At 49.5% G+C, this 24,498-nt stretch overlaps 1 protein-coding gene across 3 annotated transcripts in view; it reads left to right on the top strand.

Annotated features, from left to right (window-relative positions):
• Positions 1–24,498, top strand: part of C6H10orf90 (chromosome 6 C10orf90 homolog) — a 205,714-nt gene that overhangs the window by 173,617 nt on the left and 7,599 nt on the right. For 2 of the 3 annotated variants that reach the window (XM_021703858.1, XM_021703860.1), the window contains 3 exons: positions 8,054–8,344; positions 11,416–11,588; positions 13,700–13,877. In XM_021703858.1, the coding sequence (XP_021559533.1) occupies positions 8,054–8,344; positions 11,416–11,588; positions 13,700–13,877 (642 nt within the window). The remainder of the gene's footprint in view (positions 1–8,053; positions 8,345–11,415; positions 11,589–13,699; positions 13,878–24,498) is intronic. The other variant, XM_021703859.1, reaches the window with a different exon arrangement.

The raw sequence follows: 24,498 nt of genomic DNA, 5'->3' as shown, positions 1-24,498 counted from the left end.
ATGGTCATTGGCTCTAGGAGGGGCATTGCAGCAGAGGTGATGGTCACAATTGTGGGAGGCGGGCTGTAGAGGAGGTGATGTCATTTATTGCAGGATTGGAGGGCACAGTGGAAGTGATGTCATTGGTTATAGGAATGGGAGCGGAGGTGATGGTCACTGGCTGTAGGAGTGGTGGGCTGTGGTGGGGGCGATGCCACTGGTTATAGGCATGGAGGTGTCTTCACTGGCTGAAGGAGCAGAGTGATGTCACTGGCAGTGGACGTGGAGGTGATGGTCATTGGTTGTAAGAGGGGGGCTGACATCGATGGTCCTTGGCATGAGGGCAGGAATTTTGTTGTTTTCACTGCTGCATCCCAAGTGCCCTGTAACAGTGCCTGGCACATAGTAGGTGCTCAGTAGAGTGTTGTTGAAGATCAAGAGGTCAGGCATTTTCTTTGAGAGAGCAGGAGAGACCAAAAACAAGCCTTGTTTTCTTCTCTGGAGTACTGAAACCTCAGATGAAGGTGATGGGGTAAGACCTAGAAGCCCCTGGCTGCACCACACACACACATACACACAAACACACACACACACGCATGCACACGCAGACGGGTGCATGCACACACGTAAATAGACTAACACACACACTAATGCACACACAAATGCATGGGCACATGCACACACACACACTAACACATGTGCACACACACGAGTGCATGAGCATATACACTAACACACACGTGCACACACATACACACATGAGTGCATGCACACAAGCACACACAAACACACACTCACACTAACACAAACGCATGCACACATGCCCAGCAGGCATTTCACTCTGCAGGAGCCTTGACTGAGATTCTCCTCTGCTGCTCCCTTTGACACCTGGCAGACTGGCTTGATTTTCTTTTTAATCAATTTTTAACGTGCGGCATTACCTGCTTGGTAATTGTCAGAGCACCCAGGAAAAGCGAGAAGAGGAGGTGAGATGAAAGCCTGCCAGAATTATCAAGCAAAATGGAAAGAGTGGCTAGCAACAGCCATAAACCTCTCCAAACAATAGTATATTAATGAACCTGCATTTTTATGTTATCACTGTGTGGAAGCGGGTGATCCTGTCTAGTTATAAGTGATATCCATAATGGAAATGAAAGAAATAAAGGGGAAAGTGATTATTCCACAGGAAATGTGCCCTACTTCCCAGAGAAAATCATTGTGAACATTTTTGAGTGACAGCTTGTCAGTGATTTTAATTTTTTGTATGTTTTCCTACACTTCAAATTTGATCATTTATTGCTTTTGTAATTTGAGAAAAGTTTTTTAAAGGAAGTGTGCTTTAATGTGAAAATTATCTTCCCAAATGGTTGCTATGGGGAACTTTAGCGTCAAGTTTTTTTTTTTTTTAAGATTTGTTTATTCATTTTTTTAGAAAGAGAGAGAGAGAGAGAGCATGAGCATGAGTGGTAGGGGCCAGAGGGAGAGGGAGAGAGAATCCCAAGCAGCCTCCACACGGAGCCTGACCCGGGGCTCAATCTCATGACCTGAGCCAAATCCAAGAGTCCAATGCCCAACCCGCTGTGTCACCCAGGCACCCCTAGCGTCAAGTTTTAAGAAATGGCTTAAAATGTGCTTTTCCTGTGCTTCAGGAATAGAAGTCACGTTTTGGGGTAAAAGATTATGGACAATCTAATGATCTGGGACTGTCTTTCCTGAGTGTAAGGTAGAAAGGTGTGATCTAGTCATCACCTGGAACTTGTGTCTCTTGATCATCACTTGCAACGTGTTCAAGGTGACCGTTTTACAGAAAACAGACAGGCATTGAGTGTGTGTACATGCACATGGGCGTGCGTTTTATTTCTGTCTTCCAAATACTTTTTGTATGTTCTGAGACTTTTGTTCATCAGCCTTAAGACCTCTAGGATTATGACATAATTGGAAAAACAGCTCTATTTATCCAGTGTCCTTTCTAGATAGTCTCTGGGAGAGGGGAGATATTACTCAGAAATTTCTCTTCGCAGGGATTGCATATATGAGCCTTCCCTGTAAATGAGACTTGCGTGCACTGTTTGCCACGTGGTATTTTGAAACTTGACCCTAGAACAATGGCAGTGGACATAGTGCGTTTTTCCCTTGCTCTCTGCATACAGAGGTCTTCCGATCCCTGCGCAGGCATGTTTGTGTCCTGACACCATATAGACATCTTGACAACGTAACCGCTCTCCCCTCCCCCACTGTGTGCCGACGTTCCGGAAGGGGAAGGCTCTGTCACAGAGGATAGCTGCTGCCCCCACTTACAAGTCCGCTGTATTTCTCGGTGGCCACCCCCTCCCCCGTGGAGTCTACTTCTTTAGGGAGAGACAGGGTTCTGATGTTTGGGGCGTATAGCAGAGGAGGGCTGTTTACTGTCTAGGAAGGGCTAGCACGGGCAGGAAGTCTCATTTCCGGAGAAGGAAAGGGCTCGTTCCTCCTATGTTTCCTCTGGCCCAGACACCTTGGGATGCCCTTTCATCCTTACCCTCTGCTTCTTAGGTTGCCAGTCTATTCCCCTGGGCTCTCCCTTTTCATCTCTTGTCTCTTCCCCAGGGCAGCAGCTCTAGCTGGATGGCTTGGCTCGGGGGCTTGCTGCCCCCATCCTCTCTGCCGGGAGCTGTTTATCCCGTTTGCTGCCCGCCCCCCTCCCCTCCTCGGACTCCCCTCCCCTCCTCGGACTCCCCTCCCCTCCTCGGACTCCCCTCCCCTCCTCGGACTCCCCTCCCCTCCTCGGACTCCCCTCCTAGGCCGCAACAGCTCCTCATAGAAACGGAGCAGAAATATGCTGAAACAATTCTCAGCTGATTTCAGACAGAAGTCTGGATTGGGTGGGATGCGGGGTCCCACGTGGAGACCCATTTCCACGTGAGCTTTCACCTGCAGCTCAAAGATGAAGCCTTGATGCGTAAAAAAGACAAAACATCCACCAGCCTTGCTCATTGCAAAATGCTCTTCTTTATTTCCTCTCTTGGTAGTTTCTTGGTGGGCCACCAGTTGACTTTCTTTAATTTCATTTTCTGCATATTGTAATTGGAGGTAGTTGGAGGATTTCTCTCTCTCTGGTGAAAGGAGCAAAGCCCTTGCTGAAGAAGTTGTGTGCTATTGAGTGTCCATGGTGCCGCCTCCCCTCTCCCTGCAACAGCCTCTGTGTCCAAAAATTAGCATGCCTTGTGCTGCCCTATCTTTCCCTTGACAGCAGCCTCCTGGGTCCCTGTGCCAAAACTGGGGACAGCGAAGTCCTGCCAAAAGCAAGGAGAGTCTGCAGTTGACCCCAAGGTGCCACGCAGAGTGGCTTTCCGACTGATTGACACACAGTGCTGTCAAGCTCACGTCTTTGGTTTCCAGTGAGATGTGGTGCTTCCGGGGTTAGCTGAAGGAGTTAGGGAAACTGTACAGAAAATTCAGACATAAGAGCTTTAATAAGGTGGTGATGGGGGAGGGCAGTCGGGGCTACAGTGCAAATAACATTGTCCTTTAGGAGATCCTCAGACTCGCCCTGTAGTTTAGAAACTCATGGTTATATCCATGACCCAGAAACATCGACAGAAGCTTCAATTACTCTGTTTCTAAGACCCAGTCATTTGTAAGATGGTCCATCTTTCGAGGGGAGAAATATCCCCAGCAGGAACATTGAAATACGGGAGGAAATATATGCCTTGGATTCAAGGAAGCCGGCCTTGCTCAGAAATGTCTCTTTGGCTAATTGGCTGGGTTCGGTCTGTTTTAAGAAGGCAGGAAGGTACACAGAGGTAGCCCAAACCCTTAGAGACGAACATCCTAGGAGCTGAGTTCCATCTTCAATGCCAAAACACCTAAAACAAAATCTAAACTAATTTGGAGATAAATGACTCTAAAATGTATTCTGTATGTGACGTACCTGCCTTGGGCTCTTCAGCATCCCCTAGACAGCTGTCCTCTCTGGCTCATGTGTGTGTTTTCCTGTTTTTTTAATTCGCTCTTCCTTTGCGATTCACTGACAGAATCTGGATGCTGTGCGGGTCCTTCTCTGTAGCAACCACTGCTCATTTTCTAGCTTCTGTTGTGAGCCAAGTTGTCGCAGGCAGGATTGTAGGCCAGTGGGGGGATAATGGCTCGATATGGGCTCACCTAAGAACATAAAAGATTGTAGGGGCACCTGGGTGGCTCAGTTGGTTGAGCATCTGACTCTTGATTTCAGCTCAGGTCATGATCTCAGGGTTCTGGGATCGAGTCCCACATCAGGCTCTGTGCTGGGCTTGGAGCCTGCTTAAGATTCTCTCTCTCCCTCTGCCTCTCCCCTGCCTCCCCCTCCCCCTACTTGATTCTCTTTCTCTCTCAGAAAAAAAAAAAAAAAAGAACAAGAACATAAAAGATGGTGCACTGTCTTGATATTTGGAAAGAATCACTGAAGTATCTTTTCCAATCAGATTGGTTCATTATGCTATTTTCTTGCCAGTGGAGGTGAAGTGTCTTGGGGAAGGGGGTACCTTTTCCTCATTTTGTGCTCAGGACCTTGGGGGTAGCCTCACCTGGCCCAGATTCAAGTTTCTTGGTTGGCTGTGATGCTGTGTGTGTCCCCGAGGTCCCCACTCCCTTCCCTGCCCTGTGCTTGGATCAGCTCAGGCCCGCGTCTCGCCGCAGAGAAGCGTTGCGCTGTAACTCACCCCTAGGCCTCCAGTTATACGCGGCGCGGGCAGGAACAGAAAATCCAGAGCAGCCCACTCCCCTGGCTCTCTTCCTGCTGGCCAGCCCTGCCTGCTGTCCAGACTGTGGTCAGCCCCTGGTTTTCTGGACTCATCTGTGGCTTCCCTCTGTCTTCCCCAGAATCACGCCCCATCAGCTCTCAGGGAAGCTGTGGCCGAGCCAGCCTGCTGATCTCTCTCCTTCTGGAAGCTTTTGAGTAACAGGTGCAATGACATCTTCATCTGAAAACAACTAGCTTTGACCTTGCTATTGGTATTAGAAATATATTGTTTATGGATACTGACGTAGGTGGGAAAATTAGCCACAAGACAATCGTGACTGTTGGACAGGATCTTTGGTTGCTTTCTGTTCACCTCCCGGAGCATGGCACAGTTCTGGATAGGTGAGTTTGCTGGATACTTGAGCTATAGAAGATCAAACCATAGGGTAATGCATTTTATTTTATTTAAGATTTTATTTATTTGAGAGGGAGAATACAAGCCAGGGGGAGGGGCAAAGAGAGAGAGAAGCAGACTCCCCCTGTGCAGGGAGCCCGATGTGGGGCTCGATCCCAGGACCCTGGGATCCTGACCTGAGCTGAAGGCAGATGCTTAACTGACTGAGCCACCCAGGCGCCCCAGGGCAACGCATTTGAGAAGAGGCAACAGAGCGAACGTTACTATTTCAAGGAAACCTGCGGTGCCCCAGCTCTTCCAAATTCAGGCTCAGGAAGGAGACTTTGAGTTTGAGTCAAGAACTAGAAATGCCCGTCGGACGCTGCTGATTTTCTCACACTTCTCTTAAGACCCTCAAGAGAGGCAGAGCCAGCAGTGCAATGGGCCATCACTGGGGTGATAGAGTTAAAATTGGGGGCATGAATCGAGAACTTCCAGCCCAACCCACATGCAGGGCATAAAGGGGAGAAAGAACATGCGCATCCTTGCTTTGTGAAGACCCGCCTGAGGACAATTTCACGGTTGATAGTTGTACTTTTCAGAATCCACAAAAAGAGATCTGATCAAGAAGTTGTCAAAAGAGTCCTTCTTGGACTGCATATTTTTCTCTTCTCCAGCACCCCAACTACATTATACTTTCTGGGAGTTGTCTTAACTCTTCCAAGTCACAAGTGGACCACCTGACTTGCAGAGAATGCTTCACATAAGAATTTACATGAAACCAGGGATGCCGGGGTGGCTCAGTTGGTTAAACGTCTGCCTTCAGCTCAGGGCATGATCCCAGGGTCCTGGGATCGAGTCCCACATCGGGCTCCTTGCTCAGCGGGGAGCATGCTTCTCCCTCTGCTTCTGCCTCTCCCCCCTGCTCGTTCTCTCTCTCTCTCTCAAGTGAATAAAATCTTAAAAAAAAAAAAAAAAAAGAATTTACATGAAACCGGATCAACAGGTAAGTGATAGGTAGGCAGGTAGGGAGGTCAGCCTCCCTTAAAGAGCTCGACACCAGTATGCAAGGAGCAGATGGGGACTGCACCACTGATCACTGATTTCATTTTTGATTCTTGTAAGAGAGCTTCTCATGCAAGGAAGCAACATAGAAAGGAATAACTATTTTGAGACTTTTTGCTCATGGCGTTTCATACTTAAACAGAATTGGCAGTTTTTGAAATAACAGTTTAGAAAGATATTTTCTGTACAAATGAGCAAAGCCCAACCTTTACTGGAGGAGACCACATGTCCTCTCCAAATGACAGGGCCAAGAATAACTGCCGTTTTCTTCGTACCCTCAGGGTGCTGGGACCCACTAGGGGCTTTCCTTCATTTTGGCTGTTTGTTTGTAAGAACATGGAAATCCGGCTTTACCCCGTGTGGATTCACTTGCCCCAGATGCCAGAGCCAGGGAGAACACTGACACCCCGTCTGTGCCCTCTGTGTCCTCTCTTCTTCCCCCCGCCCCAGCCCGCATCACCACACTCAACCTGTTCTCGTTGTCGAGGACACGAGGGCTCAGGGACAAAAGGGCTGGAACGAAGTGCAGACAACTGAGATATTTTAAGAGAGGTCCCCATTCTAGTCAATGCCAGGTGGTCATGGGCTCATTTCCTTTTTGCGTAGGACATTTGAGAAAATATTGCAAGAAGCTTCTAAGAGTCCTTATTATTCCAGCGGTTCCTAGGACTTTTTTCTCCTCAGTGCTCAAAGGGGTTTGGACATGTGCTCCCGGCAGTGGGGGCTCTCTCCCTGGGTGGGGCCCTGCCCCTTAGGGGGCCTTAACATAGGAGATGGTGCCCGGTGAAGAGTCACTAACTTATTTAAAATGAGTAAGTTTTAAACGTTATACAGTATTTCAAAAGAAAAACCAAGAGTATAAAAGAGGCAAAAAGTGAACAGAAAGTCTCTCCTCCACTCTCAGTTCCTGGTCCTGCACTGCCCTCAGGGTCCCCAGTGTCCAGCACCTCTGGGTCCTTCCAGGGATGCCCTGAGTATATAAGCACTTACCAGTGGAAGCAGACCTGATGCACGGTCCTGCATTTTGCTTCGTTCATTTGATAACACATCTCTGAGATTATTCCACATCTACAAAGGAGCATTTGCCCTATTCTGTTCCCTTGCTGCAAAGTGTGGGGGCACTAGGGTCTAATAGTCCCCTGTTGATGGGCAGCAGGTGCTTTCTAGACCTTTGGGGTTACAGTGTGGCAATAAGCAACATGTTGTATACATTTTCTATCCACTGCTTTCTGAGAAGTCTGCACTATGACCTCATTAATTACCTCCTACCTCTGTACTTGCCATAGTACAGAGCCTCCATCAATGTTTCTGCATTAATGATGATAGGTAACATTTATTAAGTGCTTACCGTGTATCAGGTACTATGCTAAACACCTTACATGGATCAGTATTTTTTCATATTGCCTCAATTTTAATTACTATAATGTTATTCTGTAAGAATGATATAAATTATATAAATGTGTTGTTACATACATATATGAACTTCTTATGAAAATAGATAAAATAATAAGTAATAATTAATGTGATTACCTCGATTTTATAGATGGGGCTGGATACCTGAGAAGTGGTAGAGGTGGGATTTGAACCCAGGTACTCTGACCCCACAGTGTGCTGAACCACCCACTCTCTTGACTAGTGTTGAGAAAGTCATCTGAGTTTCTAAGGGCGCTGGCGAGCACAAAGTCTTTAGACCGAATGCATGAAAGTGGTGTATATAGTGGAGCTCCACAGTGAGCTGGGGGACGTCCTACCCAGACTGGTGATCACGTGACAAATGCCCCCAGAGCACGTGCACATTGGCCCCCAATGACTCCAGCTCACCTGTGTCTCCGTCTCCAGACAAGCAAGGTGTGCCAAAGTCAGTACATTTGATGTGCACTCGTCAGATGTTTTGAGCACAACTCTTGTTTTATTTTTAGTAGAAGCAAAAGTATTTTCTGGAAGCAGCGAGAAGCAACAAGGAGAAGCACGTGTGACTTTGTCTGCTCCCCCAGTGGAACAGAAGCTGGTTAAAGAGTTCCTTCCCGATGGGTATAGCTCTCCAAACAACAACTGTCAGTCTAGCAACTTCTCTGAGCCCTCAGAGAGTCAACAGCAAAGCTTCCTGAAATCCGGAATCCCTTTATCTGGCTTTCTTTGCCCCTTACAAGATTTATGCACATTTCCACAGGAAGACAGTGATGTTCAGATAGAAGGAGAGTTCCCCAAAGGTAAGGAGCAAGGGAGGTAGGATTGAGGTGATTCCGCCTTGATATTCACATGGAAAATGGTATGATGTCTTCCTGAGCCCTGGTCCATACAACCTCACCTCATAAAGCTGTCCCTTCTGGACCGTGTGAGCTGAGAGCAGGCAAGACCTTCAGGTTTCCATGGTGGGTGAGTTCTCCCTCCGAAGCATGGAGAAGACAACCCTGTGTGGGTCAGGGATTCCAGCCCCACTGCGCAGCAGGTCTGGATCCACTAAGGCCTAAGAGGAAGGCCACATGGCAGGCTCCCAGGCTTAGCTAAGGAGGGTATGAGACGTTGGTGTGGCTGTTCTGGGGTCCACCAGGCCGCCCGTGGTCTTCCATGAGTGCCTAGCAAGGGTCCTGGCTGAGAGGTGCAGGCCCCGCCGTGTCCTCCAGGTAGGTCCCAATCTGAGCCTCGCACTGATGAGGGAACCAAGAATTCCAACCCGGCCATCCCGCCTCTAAGATCAAGCAGCTGACCCCTATTAATATTGCAGTGAGCAGCGATATATAAAAGAATATAAAGGCAGAATAGAAAAGAGATCTGTGGTGCCCAGTTTTCAGTGAGAAAATTTAGATCTCCTATCACTCTGAAGATTTTCCCAAACAGCTATGGATGAGGACAAAAAGAAACCCACCAGGTTATATAGCTTTGGAATATAAAGGTTAAAAGGGCTATGGTAGTTGACAAAACTAATTTCACCTGGGAGCCAAGTTAATCCCTAGTTCTTCATCCATTAATATATTGAAGAAACATTGATTAAATACCTACTATATACATACCTACTGTGTGCTAGTCACTGTGCTCAGTGCTCCCTGACCTCCAGTGCTGGAGACACCAGGATCATACCTGTCTCTGTGCCGAGCCGTCTGGAAGCTGCAGGTGGCCGGCCACAGGTGCTCCACAGTGGGGACAGAGATCTCCTCCTCAAGGAAATGATTCTGAGCAGGGACTTGAAAGCTGACTAGAAGCTTACAAATCAGACCTGAGGGTGAAGAGTATTGCAGACTGAGGGAAAGGCATGCACAAAGCAAAGAGTTGATGGAAAGAATATGGTTGATTTGGGATCCAGGGGGGCTAGAGTGCTAGGAGGGCAGAGAGGGGCTTAGTGGGAGTCTAAGGTCACACGGTCAAGTTGGAAAGTCCTTAAAACCCACTCAGGGGCTTTGAACTGAAGTCAAGGCCAAGCCTTTGAGGGGCAGAGATCTAATTAGATTCACTCTGAAGGAGACTGTCTCCTGGACGGGGGGGGGGGGGGGGGGGGGGGGGGGATGGGAGGCAAAGGGTGAGGCTGGGGGCTGAGGCCCTGCCAAGGAGCACAGACCAGGGAGGAGAGGCCACAGTAGTGAGACTTTGAAGATACAAGGGAGCACTGATGTGAGCACTGATGAAGACGGGCATGTCTGCATCGCCCCTGGGGTGCAGGGGCTGGTGGTGGGGTGCAGGTGGGAAAGGCGGTGAGGCACTGTGGCATCCCTGTGGGTGAGGTGAGGCAGGAGAAAGTTCACAGCAAGAAATGGGGACAGTGTGGTGGAAGGTGTAATTAACTCTAGCTGCAGGGGACTTGGGGGATCGATATCTGGGCCGGTCGGTTAGGCTGGAAGCAGGCATAGGGGAGCAACAGGGAAATCCTCCAGGAAGAACAAGAGCAAATGCCCGAAGGAATGAAAGAGAACGATTTGAGATCCTCTAAGTAGTATGTTGTTGGTACAGAATGGAAGGCAATTGTTGGAAATGGAACATCCACCACGAATGAGCTACAAAAAGTCCGGGCTGCTTGCAGGACCTGTAGGTCTTGGGGAACATGGGTGGATTTTACATAGAAAGAGGACAGCTGGTTCAGGCCAGAGAGGATCCAGGCATGGATGGTGGATGTTCTAGCAGGGGCTTCAGGTAAGAGATTCAGGGGACCCTGGAGATGCGTCCTGTGGCCCCTCGAGCCTCCTAATGGCCACCTCTCCACTCCCAACAGAACCAGCTCCTGGCAGCCTCCTGGGCTGCCCCCATGGAGAGATGCAAGGTGAATATGACATGGTCCAGCCCTCGAGGGAGACACAGGCTTGTGGGGGTAAAGCATCCTGTTATGACCTTACCCCGTAACAGTGCTGCTGTGTGGGAAGCGTGTTCTGCCGTGAGAACACACCGCTGGTGGGATGGAGCTGCTTTGGGAAGGGGGGCACTTCCTAAAGGATTGGGGCTCAGCCTGCAGGTTGGAGGTCACTGGGTACAGGAATCGAAGGGCTTTGTGGCAAAAGGAGGGCATATGGGTGAGGAGTAAGATGCTGTTGGGTTTCAGAGCTGGGGAGGTGTTGGGAGGCTGTGTTGGGGGGACGGTGCGGAGGAGGGTAGGGGAGCTCACACAGGAAGAGTGGAAGGGACAGTGTGTTCCTGGCGGAGCAGTTGGTCAGTAAGTGGTCAGTGAATACGTATTAATTCGTCCTTGCCCACACCAGAGGCTGTCCTGCCCAAAGTGCTGTTGAATCAGTGTGCCCCCTGACCTTTTCCACAAGGGAATGTCAATGGCCCAGGAAGTGGCCAGATCCAGCTGAGAGAGAGAGAGAGATCATTCCAATTACACATAAAGCCAGTGGTAGTCACTAGCAACTGAAGGGGAGGGATAAATAATTGAACACCGTTTTTCTGTCTTACATCATTAGTGTAGCAAACATAAGACAAATTAATACACTGTCCCCAAACAACTGAGCTATAATAATTGTACAGGACACACTTAATATGAAGCCTGGAATAGAAAAGTTTCTTTTCATTGTGAACAAAAGCGTTTTGAACCCTGGAAGCCGAGGGAATAGCTCCATGGTGTAATTAGCCGGTGCAAAGTCTGGCTGCCCCTAGACATGCCTCCCTGTGACCAGGGCAGCTGGCGGCAGGGGCGGGGGGGTGTCTGTGGAGGCAGGATCTCATCGGCTTAACGAGCCCCATTAATAACCCACTGGTGTTTCTATTTTCCAAATTGTCTTCTGTGTCTCCTGACTCTGAGAAGCCAGGAGGAAATCTTGCTGCCCCTCTAAATGGGATTCTAAATCTTCTCTCCCAGGGGATTACAAGTGCTGTGACTTGGTTGTAAAAATAAAGGAATGCAGGAAGAGTGAGGAGACCCCCGAGCCAGCTCCCCCGGAGCCAGTGTCCCCCGAGCCACCAGAGACCCCTGACCTGTCTGAAGACTGTTCTGAGGGTCAACGAACACCTGTAGGCTCCTTGACCTTGCAGGTAAGGCCCTCTGTGCACCCCGGCTTGATCCCCACCGAGGGGAGACCTCTCCTGGGGAGTCCGTGGCGGGGGCGGGTCACGATCTCACTTCCACCTCTGAGACTGGAAGCTTGACTCCCCTTTGTAATGGCTGTGTGACCCTGGGCCAGGTCCCCTAACCTTTCTGGGCCTCTGTTTCATGGTGTGAGTGATGCAGAAACGAGGTCTACTCGTTTCTAGAATGAGGATCGCATAATATCGGTAGTGACATGATCATAGTAGTGATAGCATTTCTTTTTTTTTTAACAGCATTTCTTGAGAAGTTATGGGTGACGCTGCGCAGGTCACTTTATAGGCATCAGGGCCTTCCATCCACGCCGCCCCCTATGGGGCACGGGTCCCTCTGACCCCATCTTCAAGTGAGGCTATTAAGCTTTGGAAAGATTAAGGAGGTTGCCCTAAATCACGTGGCCATGAGCTCAAGGATGTGAAAGCTTTCATTTGGTGTCTGTTCCTGGTTGTAGAAGTAATACGTACACATTTTTTAAAGTTCAAAATCACAGAGATATAAAAATTAGCAAGGCAGACAACTCCGAGAAAGCTCCTGCTAGCAGCGTGTTGTATAATCAGGCATACTGTCTAGGAAAGGACTTGATAGGCCGTAAACATCCCTGCAGATGTGGGGACAGTGCCATTGGCCGGTCCCTGCACCCCGGGGTCCTTGGTAGGTCCATGGTAAGAGACTCATGATGCCCCCGAAACAGCCACGCTGGGCCAAGAGGCTGGTCCCGGGGCTCTCTGTGCAGCCGCAGTGTGCCTGGGACCGAGGGACAGTGCCATGGAGACCAAGTGGCCAAGAAGAGTCCTTTCCTGGCACAGCTGCCAAGGCCACTTCCAGGACGCAGATGGAGCCTGAACTGCCCTCCCCGTGGGACCCTGAGCTCCCAAAGGGCCGGGGGAGGAGTGAGGCAGAGGAACAGTCTGCCAGGGTAGCATATCCATACCCTACTATGTGCGGGGCTCAGGGCAGTGGTGGGGAGGGCTACAGGGTGGGTGAGACCCATGGCATCCAGGAGCTCACAGCCCAGCATGGCCATCGATGTGTATGAATCTGTTGTACGAGGTGGTCTGTGAGGTACCACGAGGCTCGGGCTGAATGGGGAGACCCGACAGAGCTTACCGGGAGAGCTGGAGCGCTCTGATGGGTGCAGCTAGGGTATTCCTCCAGGCAGTGGAACCACCTGAACAGAGGTTTTCAAGGAATAGCAAGTTAAGACCATGGAAAGCAGTGTGGAAAAAAACGTGGAGGTCCCTCAGATCCACCAAACCACAATGAGCGTCGGGTTTTGCCTCTGTCAAATGGGGATAAGTGTATCCGCCATTCAGAATCAATGTGGGGATTCCCAGAGACAGTGGAGCCACATGAAGTGCGTAGCCCGGTGTCTGACACAGAGTGGAATGCATCAGTGGTGGTATCTTTTTCAGTGGACCTGAGTATGTGCGTGGGTGGAGGGGGTGTGATTGAGGGATGTGGCCGAAGTGGAAATACGGCCATGCAGACATCCCCTACGGAGCTTGCAGAACCAGTTTGCATAGGCGAAGATACTCTGCCAACTTTTTCTTCCTAGGAATAGATGTTCCTGGTAGCCAAGATGACTGTTTCTCCTGAAAAGGCATGTATTTCACGCTGGGTGGATGATCTCGGTCTGTGCGTGGGGCGTCCAACCCCCAGCAGAAGCAAGTGACTCCTAGTGCCTTCATTCCTGCCCCAACCGTGTCTCTTCGGAGTAGGGAGTTCAGGGCCCTCGGACTTCGGTCTGTTGGAAACCGACTGGATTGACGGGGAAGAAGGGATGGGTAGAAGTGTGCCACCTTGCTGTCGGTGGCCAGGCAGTCATGCTGCAGTGGGGCCCTGGGGGCTGGCTGGGGTCGCCCCACAGGACCTACGTCGTCAACATGCCTGTCACAGTCTCCACACGAGGCAGCGGCAGAAAATCGTGGTGTGCGGATGCGCTGTGGCTGTCGGTCTTTGAATGTTGTGCTTTTGATCAGCTTCTTGACCAAATCAGAGGGATGTATCTCTTGCCCGCATCACGTCTGTTAAAGATAAAATATTCTCTCGCTGCTGTTAGGAAGCCCTGGAAGTCCGGAAACCCCAGTTCATTTCTCGTTCCCAAGAACGGCTGAAGAAGCTGGAGCACATGGTACAGCAGAGAAAAGCCCAGCGGAAGGAGAACCTGGGCCAGAAGCAGAGTCTCTTTCCTGTCCGCACCAACAAGAAGCAGTTCACGGTTCCCCACCCTCTTAGCGGTAAGCTACAGGGGGCTCGGGAGGGCAGGTGAGACTGGGGGGTCTGAGGGGCCTGGGACCTTCACCCACGGCGATAGTACAAATGATAGCTCTGAGATGCCCTGGACTCAGGTTTGCTCCACGCATCCAAACCGCGGTATCATAAAGCCTGCTCCGGAAGCCAGCCCATTGTGGGAGCTTCTAGAGGGCACTGAATTCAGCCGAACTAGCTTGGGACACAAATTTACCACTCTAGCTGGGAAAGAAGCCACACAACTGTAGCAGCCAGGGTAGCAAGTTCAAATTCTTGGCTCCTAACAGACATGTGCAAGCGATCCCCTTTGCCCTGTATAGATTGCAAAACAGATCTCAGGGTGAGAGGGTGACTCCAGCTTGTCTACATCAACATTCGTCATCTTGAAACCCTTTTCCTGCTGGGAGCTCAGAGAGTGGATGGCCAGCTTTCCAAACGCTGCGGAGCCAGTGTCGAGCTGACCCCGTGAGGGGCGGCACGCATACACTCGTTAGACAGGGAGTACTCAGGAATCTTCTCTGGGCCAGGCACCATGCTGGGAGCTGGGGATAGCACCGTGAGCCAGACTGGCCTTGATCCTTTCTTCCTGGAGCTTATAAACAGACTATTAAAGCAGCAAGAAAAACAAGAAGAGATGAGAGCAAAAATGGGGACATCGGAGCACATACGGATGGCCTGCCAACTCAAATCTGAAAATCTGGAGGCCTGGGGAAACCTCCCTTTTATTCCTTTGGATAGAGGAACAAGATCTTTCTTCCTAGGAAAATGTTCTGGCCCCCAGGAGGTGAAATCATGAGTATAAATCTGAATAAAAGTCCTTTAGGAAAATAACCATATTCAATAAAATGCAGCTTAGCAAACATTACAGACATTGTAGGGGAGCCTGGGTGACAGAGGACAAATGGTGTTATTCCAGAATTCCTGCTCACCTCCTTGGCCTGTGGGCAGGCTGTCTCCTTCATCCACCCATGGTGCTGCAAGTCATAAGACCCCGGGCAAGGGTGCATCCTTCTCATGGCAGAGGATTTAGCAGAACACCTGCTGCTCCTTCCCAGTGACGTTTTCCAGTATGCTTTAAAAAAAAAATCAACACAATGAACACGCAAAGACTTTCCCTCTTTGAAAATGAGTCTCACCAGTGTTGCAAGCTGCTTAGCAGATCCAGGCTCGATTTGGGTGTGTTCTCCTGGGGACTAAAATCTCTGGCTCGACAAAGAGCAATCTGGGTTCAGGTGCACACTTTTCAAGTCAGTAGGAGGAACCGACCGTCAGCCATAAGTGGGAGCCCCCCTGGGCACTTGGACATCTGTGCTTGTCCTGGGAAGGGCTCCAAGGGTTCTCCTGATGTGTGGGCCACTTGGCCTTGACATTTTTGAAGATCCTGCCTGTTAAAAAATGGTTAACAAATGTGTTGTCAACAAACATAAAACAATGCCACTGTAGAGCTCAACAGATTCACATATGAAAAATGGCTTCTGATTAGCTTCTTTTTTAGTCAGATCCCTTTATTTTGTGTGGGAAGAAATGGGGACCTAGGGACACTCAGGAGCGTCTTCTGTGTGGGGCCATTCCTCAGCAGCAATGCTGGGTTCTTCATCCCCTGGGCCAGCTGCTTTCCAGCTACGCCACATGGTGGGTGCCAAATCCTCCAGGATTACCATCATCACCAATATTAGAGAGATGCCTGTTGGTTCTCCCTAGGGCTGCTTTAACAAGTGACCACAGGCCGGGAGGCTAAAATAATAGAAATTTATTCTCTCAGAGTCCGAGGGCCAAAAATCCAAAATGAAGGTGTCTAAATGGTTGGTTTTTTTCCTGGCGGCTCAGAGGGAGAATTCATGCTCTGCCCGGGCGTCCTCGCTTCTGGTGGTTTCTGGCAGTCTTTGGCGTTCCTTGGCTTATAGATGTATCACTGCGTTCTCCGCCTCCATCTTCACGTGGCCGCCTCCCCTTGTCTGTGTCTTTGTGTTCAAATTTCCTCATCTGAGAAGGACACCAGTCACGGGATCAGGGTCCACCCTCATCCAGTATGAACCATTCTAACTCACATGCATCTGCAAAGACCCTGTTTCCAAGTTAAGTCACGATCACAGGTTGGGTTGTGGGGTGAGGACTTGAACATGTCTTTTTGGGGAGACCTAATTCTACCCACTACATTGTCCAACCGTGGCGTTTTCCCCTAAGCAGATCTCCTTACAAGCTCACATTCAATGAAATCTTTAAATGAAGTTCGCTTTAAATGAACATCTTCAACTCGTCTATAATAAAATGTGATCAGACCCAGTCAGTAGTTTTAAATAACCAAGGTACCTTTTTGTCCCCCCAATTCTGAGGTAGCCCCAGCATGTAGGATGCTGTGGCCAGGACTTTGGGGCAGGGACTTTATGGCCACTCTGCCGGTCCCTGCAGTATTTATGTGTCGATGAGAGCTTTATGCTCCTGTTTGTTTGTGTTAGGTCAGTTAAAGCAGACAACTTCTGAAACCGGAGCCTCATGTAAGCTGGAGCAAGGGAGAAGGGAGTGTTTAGGGCCCCATTAAACAAGTCTACAGTACACATCTTGTCTTCAGCCTGTCTGCTGGCAAGATGATAAAAGCAAAATGCAGATGTTTTTCTTACATGCTAAATTTGTTAATAAATCATATGTGTGAACGAGCTCTGGCTACAGCGTCAAGATGTCCGTTAGAAGGAAGATGGGTCTGCTTTCTGAACTGCGCTAGCTGCCACCCATCATCAGGGTCTGTCCAGCAGTCTCGTCTTCAGCTCAGGTGGGCACTCTGGTGGCTGACGAATGCCTCGCCGGGCAGGGGCTGCCGGGACGATGACAGCGAGGGCCAGGGGGCCAACTCTGCTTCTTGTTGACTCATGAATTCTGAGCGGTTTTCAAGGCTCAGGGCAGGGACACGCATGTACGTGCGTGCATGCACGTGTGTGTGAGTTCACTGGGCTCCCTGTTTGTAGATGGGGATTTGCAGGACCAACTGAGACTACAGAGAGACTAGGAAGTAGCTGATAAAGGTCCTGTCTACCACCTGCCTGTCTTTAACTGTCTCACCAGCTGTAGCTTAAATTCCCAAAGTCCGTACACGGGTACGTCTCTGTCCTTGCCCGGAGCCATCTGGGCCACCCTTGCGTGCCCAGGGCAGTGACCCGAGAGCTTTCTCATCCATCACTTAGCAGGCCTTTCTTGAGAACTCACTGTGAGGTACAGTCCCTGGTCTCACGGGCCTGCTCACCTCGTGGGGAAAGCACACGGGTAGAAGCAGCACTTGGGGCTGGTGGAAGGCTTCTGCTGGGGAGACCTCCAGACCGCACAGGGATGAGGCTGCGCCAGCACATCATGGTGCAGGGTGGTGGGGGGGACGGGATGGGGGGGCGTGAGGATGTCTGTTCAGCTCGGACTGAACTGCACAGTGGGGGGCAGAGGGCGAGACAGAGGGGCCGCAGGTGAGCCCAGGAGGGCTAACAGGGATTGTAAATGCTGCTTCCAAATTTAACCTTATTCTGAGGTCAAGAGCTGAGGCAAGAGTGGCTCCAGGCAGGACAGGATGGGCAGGCCTCAGGCAAGGCAGTGGGATGCAGGATGGTGACAGATGGGACGGGTTTTGAGGTGGCAGCATCAATAGAATGTGGTGACTGCTGAATTGTGGAGGAGAGAAGGTGAGAGCCAGGGAAGCGGAAGGAGGAAGGCGAGAGGCAGGCTTTGCTCGCGGTCTCTGAGGTTATGGACTCTGTAGTCTCAGGGCCCCCCCCACGCCTTCCCACGTGAGGGCTCTCCCTGCTCACTCCACCACAGTTACTAGGCTGTAGGCAAGCCTTCCCCGTCATCACTACACAGCTCCCAGGGGCCCGGGGGTTGGTGGTGTTCAAAGGCTGACCTAACCTGGGAATTGGAATGTTTCAGAATTAGTCATGCTTCTGCCTTACGGAATGAGTCTGGGCGGGGTGAACAGAGAGCGGTAGGTATAGCACCCTCAGGTGGAGGTGGTACAGCGCCTGCTGGGAGCAGGTGGCTCTGTACCCACAGGTGTAGGCATCCCTCACTATCCTCCACTGACCAGTGTGTGGCTCTAGTCAGTTCCTGCTGCAGCTCCCCAGCCTTGCCCTCTTCATCGCTGGGAGTCCAGCCCAGAGCCCCCCTGGATTTCATCCCCACCTTGTGACCTGGACCCTTCCCAGCCTGACTCTGCCCACCCCCACCCTCCCCAGCTGGTCTCCTTAGCTGTCCTTCTTTAAGTCAGGGCCCCTAAACCACCTGATAGAAGCTTTATCTGTTTCTCCTTATCTCTGCCCTACAGAATCCTGCCTCACCTCACCGGCCCAGCCTAAGTCCAGCCTCTTCCTTACCTCTTACTCCCAAGGCCATTCCTTCTGCTTCCCGTAATGCCTGACCTGCTCTGTGTGGTGTAGAGTGCTTCGCTCTTTATGAATCATGGTTGCTACCGGCAGCCCGTCGGGAACCTGGCAATGCTCAAACACAGCCCAGGCTGCTGTCCTTCTGTCTCAGCTGTTTCTTCTCTGCCTGTTGGGATTCTCCTCATAGCCCTCCCAGGTTGTCCCCCCCTAACCTGCGAATGTGTAGAAAACCCATGAGGAATATCCCCTTCTTCCACGAAGCTCTCCCTGTTACTCCCATCCCGTCCCCTGCCCCCTTCCTCTTCCATTTGAGTGCTCATGACGTTTGTATCTCTCTGGATCCCCTACCTTCTTAGCTTCTCCGCTTTGGATTATGGTCAGGTGGGGATGCTAGTAAAGTCTCCCTAGATTGTAAGCGCCGATGGGCCCGCGCTGCACTAAACCACTCTGGGCAGCCCTGCTGCATGTAGCAAAACAGACTGAATTCATCTGAATTGCATTATCCACACTTCCCAAGGTGATCCAAGTCAGAGCCATTCAGATCACGGACCAGTAGAGGAACGGAATTCTCCGGAAGGCACTGCAGAATTCCTCCTCCAGCAGATCTGCCTTCAGACTGATGATCTTGGCTGGAGCAAGTATTAAAATGAATTTGCATTCCCAGAGCATTGAGCTGGAGAAGTGACCCAGCAGATATGAGATGGCAGAGAAGTCATCGCAGTAATAAAAATGTGCTGTTCATCATGCAGCTAGCTGAGCCCCGGCCGTATTGTCCCTATTATTGCCTGGTCTGATCTTGTGAATGTTTTCCCATAAAACATCTGAATAAATATTTGGAGGTAGTTCTCCCAATATTACTCACAAAGGAATTTTTTAATGTGCTTATCAGATAAAAGTAATTGTTACTTCATCAGCCTGCAAAGAAAACAGCGGCATGATTTAGCTAAAAGGCTGCTTCCCTGATTCAAAGATATTTACACGTATACTATTATGGTATCCTTCACAGGCCCATGATAAAGGTATTGTTTTTTTCTTAAAAAAACATGGAAAGAAAAGACCAGTTTACATCTGTTGGTTAGAAGGACAGTGTTATTTCCAATTAAAATCGTTCAAGGTGGAAACAGGAATTGCAGAGTGGTAGGGAAAACTAATTTTATGGGAGATTCCTTTTCCCAATTGCCTGGATTTTATTTTCCAAATGATTTCCCTTTTATCTCACAATGCAGCTCAGTAGTAAACCTTGCAGTAACACTGAGGATATAAATCTACTTGGCAACGAGAAGGAAAGTTTATTCATCATCTATAAATCACCATATTTTGTGGTTCTCTAAAAAATGCTGGCAAACCCTGGAATTGGAGCAAACAATGACTCTCATATCAACAGTTAATCTTTCAGACTTTCACTAACTGTTGCTGTTTTATGGTGAAGTGGGTGATTTGAGCCATTGTTAAAGTTCCTTTAAGTGAGTAATTTAAACTTGCCATTTAACACAAACACATTTTTTTAAAATGTGGGGAAAATACACCAGGTTTTCTTTTTAGGATAGATTAAATCCTATTCTATAGCTACAAATAATAACTTTGAAAACTGATGATTATAACTTTTTTAAGATTTTATTTATTTGACAGAGAGAGACACACAGCGAGAGAGGGAACATAAGCAGGGGGGACTGGTAGAGGGAGAAGCAGGCTTCCCTCGGAGCAGGGAGCCTGATGCGGGGCTCAATCCCAGGACGCTGGGATCATGACCTGAGCTGAAGACAGACGCTTAAAGACTGAGCCACCCAGGCGCCCCTATGATTATAACTGTTAAAGGCACTGATAAGTTGTGCAACCATGAAGACTGCTTACCTTTGTTTGACCTTATTTCCCCTAAACTTTTTTTGACCTTGAAATGCTTTTATCCAATTCTTGAGAGTCCACTTTGGAAATATTGCTCTAGGAATCTTTGCTTATGGAAATATCTACCATGCTTTGCTAAGGAACCCCCAACTGGAGTTTAAGTCTGCCATTTCCCACAGAAACCTGGGACTGTGGAAAAGAGGTCTTACTCTCCTTACTTGTATCCCTTTGGTCTAACAGTGCCAGGAAGCAAGGGTTGAGGTTCCTGGGCACCTCTGGGCAGTAGAGATTGGTGCCAACTTCACGATCTGTGGTTGGCTTTGCCTCATTGAAAGCTTGTCCATTGACAGACCCTGCCTAACCTGTCTTCCGTGTAGGTTCTGTTGACATCTGTAACAATGCCATCATGCTGGTACCCAGCACAAAGTCCATCAGAGGAAAGGAGCCAGTCACAGTCCCTTTGGAAAGTATGTCACAAATGCGACAGCGTGAAATAATAGGAGAAGGAGAGTCCTTGCCTGTGCCAAGAGCTTGGGTAGGAGCGATTCCGAGGAGAGGTGTGACTGATACAGGCTCGCCTTCCTTTGAGGTCCCCGTGGCTTTTATGAGAGCTAGCAGAAAGCCTTGGACCCCTTTGTCCTTTACTGGGTCTTTGAGGAGTAACCAGATAATACAAGAAATATTAACATTTGTTGTCTTTGGCCATAGGGATGGAGTGTGGATGGAAAGGAGCCAGGGGCATGGGGGGGGGGGGGAGATGAGGAAGCAAAAAGAGTAGAAGAAATCCCCCCCACCCTTGTCCTCTAGGGGTTCAGTGCCACTTGGGAAGAGAGCTGGCCTGGCAGACAGCTGAAAACCAAGTCTAGAATCACATAGGAAAAGACCCCGAGGAAATGGGGAAGGAGGGGCTTGAGCAGCTGCTCTTGGTCTGAGAGCAGGATAGAACCAGGGATTGCATAAAGACTGCATTTCTCTCCAAAAATGCTCTTCATACACATGTTGGACTGGGGAATCTGGTTCCTCTAGCTGGGGGAGCTGAAGTTGCCATCCCCAGGCCCCGTCTGCCCATGCGCATCAAGGGCTCTCCCATTATGAGGATCTGCGGGGAGTCTCATGGGTTGCTGGTGTTCTTGGCGGGCCATTGTCCCCACCACCGCCCCTGCCCTGGCTCTAAACTTGAGGATGAATCTCTGATCAGGAGCTGAGCTCTCCACGAAGAGATCGAGTCACTTCTTTAACCAGGAGACTTCATACTTTACTTCTCAAATTGAGCATGCAAAGAGAGAAATAGATATCCCTGGTTTATTCTTCATTTCTTTTCTTTTTTTAAAAAAATTTTTAAAAGATTTTTTAAAAAATTTATTTGACAGAGAAAATGAGCGGGGTGGGGGGTGGGTGCAGCAGAGGGAGAGAGATGCAGACTCCGCGCTGAGCAGGGAGCCCGATGTGGGGCTCAATCCCAGGACCCTGAGATCATGACCTGAGCCGAAGGCAGATACTTAATGACTGAGCCACCCAGGCGCCCTATTCTTCATTTCTTAATGGTGTATGCCTTCACCTGAAGGATCTGAGAGCCTCGCTACATTTCCAAAACTTTGACATCAGCATCTCTCTTGTGTAGCTGGGTGGTAATTGGCAAGAACATCATTTTCACATCAATGCCAGCATTTCTGCTGTGTCTACCACCTTCCAGGCCCCGGGAGCAGGCTGCCTACCAGGTGGAACTGTCATTCAGAGCGGGATTCCCCAGAAGGCTTGAAGCGATCTGAGAAAAATGAGAATGTTTATCCAGCACCAGATTTTATCATCACAAGAGCACTTCGGAGGCAGACAACCCAAAAGCCTTTCCACAGTGCAATGTGTACCATTTAATTTCTGGAGGGCTAATTAGTCCAAGCTAGACCACTCTGCTCTTGCCTATGTCCAGTAAATTAGAGGTCCCACTAAAGTGAGCTGAATAGAAATCATGTGCAAGTAATTGGATTTAACTCTTCAAAACCATGATGTAATTACTCCAGTGACAGGATGCTCAGCTGCTCCTTGGCTCTGAAGCTGGCATAGTGGATGGCCTTTTGATCTCAGAATACACAGTTATCAGGGTCCTTTTATAGGGGACAAACTTCGGAGATTATCCCCCCAAATCCACACCTCATCTGCATTCCTTTTGGGAGGCCCAGTCTTTAATAGAAGATGCTGAGAGGTGTAGACTTGGTATCTACACTCCAAAGTGGTTTGTTGTCTCCCTGCTGGATTCTCTCCAACAGGCATCTCTTGGTTTTGGTATTTCTAAGGTGGGGGAAGCAAGTACCTGAAGGACTCTTCAAAGTGCTCAGGGTGACTGCAGAGAATGTGCTTCTGGGAGGGCATTGTAGTAATAAATCCAGGGTGAACTTGATTATCATTTAGATTACTTGTTCAATAGGGAAAATGAAGCTTTGCAATCAGAGCTGTAGATAGGGCTCTGTGTGGAGGGAGAAGAACCCCAGCCCCCAAAACAACCAATCATGCTGGCATCTAGGTGACCCTTGCTGCTTCCTGGCGACACCGAATGGGTGTAGATGTGTGTGTTCACACATGAAGCAGGTGAGGGTCGTTAATAAACACTCACGTGTGTTTACAGAGATCGATGGGGTATCGGGACTCAGCTTTTGCTCAGCTACTTGCCCAGAGCAGCCTCAGAGGCACCAAAATCTTGGTAGCTGGTTATTGGCTGACTTTGAAAGAGGCAAGGGCTTAAGCATGTCTGGCTTTGCCAAATTAAATTATCAACAGGCCCTGGGGCTTGGATACAGTCATGAGCCAGACACACAACAGATTCAGGCGGGAAAAAAGGATTTTCCAGAAATACATAAATGGGCAATTTACTTTAGTAATTTTATTGAAAAAACTGAAAACAAGCCTCAAACCTCTTCTGTTTGAACATTAACGAGAGGTAAATACAACCATGGTTCTCTTTGCTCTCTGTCTGTGAATTGGAATAACAATGCTCCAAGGAAAATCCATAAAAGACCAATAAGCAGGCTGAATATTGTTCTCACCAGTCACTTTAATTTCATAAAGGAAGAATTTCCTTCAAAGAGAATTGATAGATGTGATTTTGCTGTATTTTTGAACAAAGCGCATGCAGGATGGTTTCTATTCCTTGAAATGAGGTCCCATTGGGTCCTGTTGCACATATGTGTGCTTGGAGAACCATCTCTTGCTGCAGGCAGGTCCCAGTGGCCCTGCTGCATTTCTCCCCTGGGGTCACCCTTCCTCCAGCCCGCTGTCTGTCTGTCTTGAGATTCAGCTCAGCTGCCTCCGGCTGCAAAGTCTCCCCGGCATGGCTCCTCCCCCGGAGGGCTGACCACTCCCACAGGAGCCCTCCACCCCATGCAGACCGTTGGTCCTGGCACCCAAAGGCCTTACTTATGTGGCTCTCACCCTGGGCTTTGAGCCCTTAGTCTTAGTTACCTTTGTGTCTCTACTGCAGAGCACCAAAGAGGTCAGCAAATGAGTGGTCGCTCCGGCCTGCAGTCTGGAAGTCATCCCGATCCTTTTCTCCCAGCCCACAGCTCACTTTGCACACGGGCAGTGTTGGTGAGGCTGGAGTCCCCCCGCTTCGCCCTCTGAGCATGGCCATCTCTAGTCTCCATCTCTCTTACTCTGAAGGAAAACTCCTTAAACAGGCTTACATAACCCAATTTGGATGGTTTGCAGTCTTGGTACACAGTGGCATAGTCTGGAGATTCTGGTTCACGTTTCCAGTGCCCGCATCACGGTCAACGTCCCCAGGTGGTTGTCAAGCGTACCTGGGTGGAGAATGTTGCTGTCTTTGATCTTGTGTCACCTGCTGGCCTGACTTTGCCTCGAGCCTCATTCCTTCGCTCCCTCACTCTGCATCCAGTGTGGCCCTCATTGTTTCCTCCTACCCACCCCCAGCTCGAGTTCCTCCCACGGCTGGTCCCTCGGTCATTTGGGTTGTGCTTTAAATACCTCCTCCTGGATTGAGCCCCACATCGGGCTCGCTGCTCAGTGGGAAGCCTGCTTCTCCCTCTCCCACGCCCCATGCTTGTGTTCCCTCTCTCGCTGTGTCTTGCTCTGTTAAAGAATGGGGTATCGGGACTCGATACCCCATGCTCTGTTAAAGAAAGAAAGAAAATCTTAATAAATAAATAAATAAATAAATACCTCCTCCCCCGAAGGGCCCTCCTGACCACCCCAGTCCCCCTTTACTACGTGGGCCTGTTTCGATTCCTTCAAAGCACTTGCCTGATATGTTGTAGCCAGTTTGTTAATTATCTGATCCCCCCTCCCCCCAACAAATGAAGTTCACGGTGGTAGGATCTTACCTATTTTTTTTCTTCTTTGTTAATTATCTGATCCCCCAACAAATGAAGTTCACGGTGGCAGGATCTTACCTATTTTTTTT

This window comes from Neomonachus schauinslandi, chromosome 6, assembly GCF_002201575.2.
Source record: "Neomonachus schauinslandi chromosome 6, ASM220157v2, whole genome shotgun sequence".
In the NCBI taxonomy this organism is placed as follows: Eukaryota; Metazoa; Chordata; class Mammalia; order Carnivora; family Phocidae; genus Neomonachus; species Neomonachus schauinslandi.
This window is presented reverse-complemented; position numbering and strand designations above follow the sequence as displayed.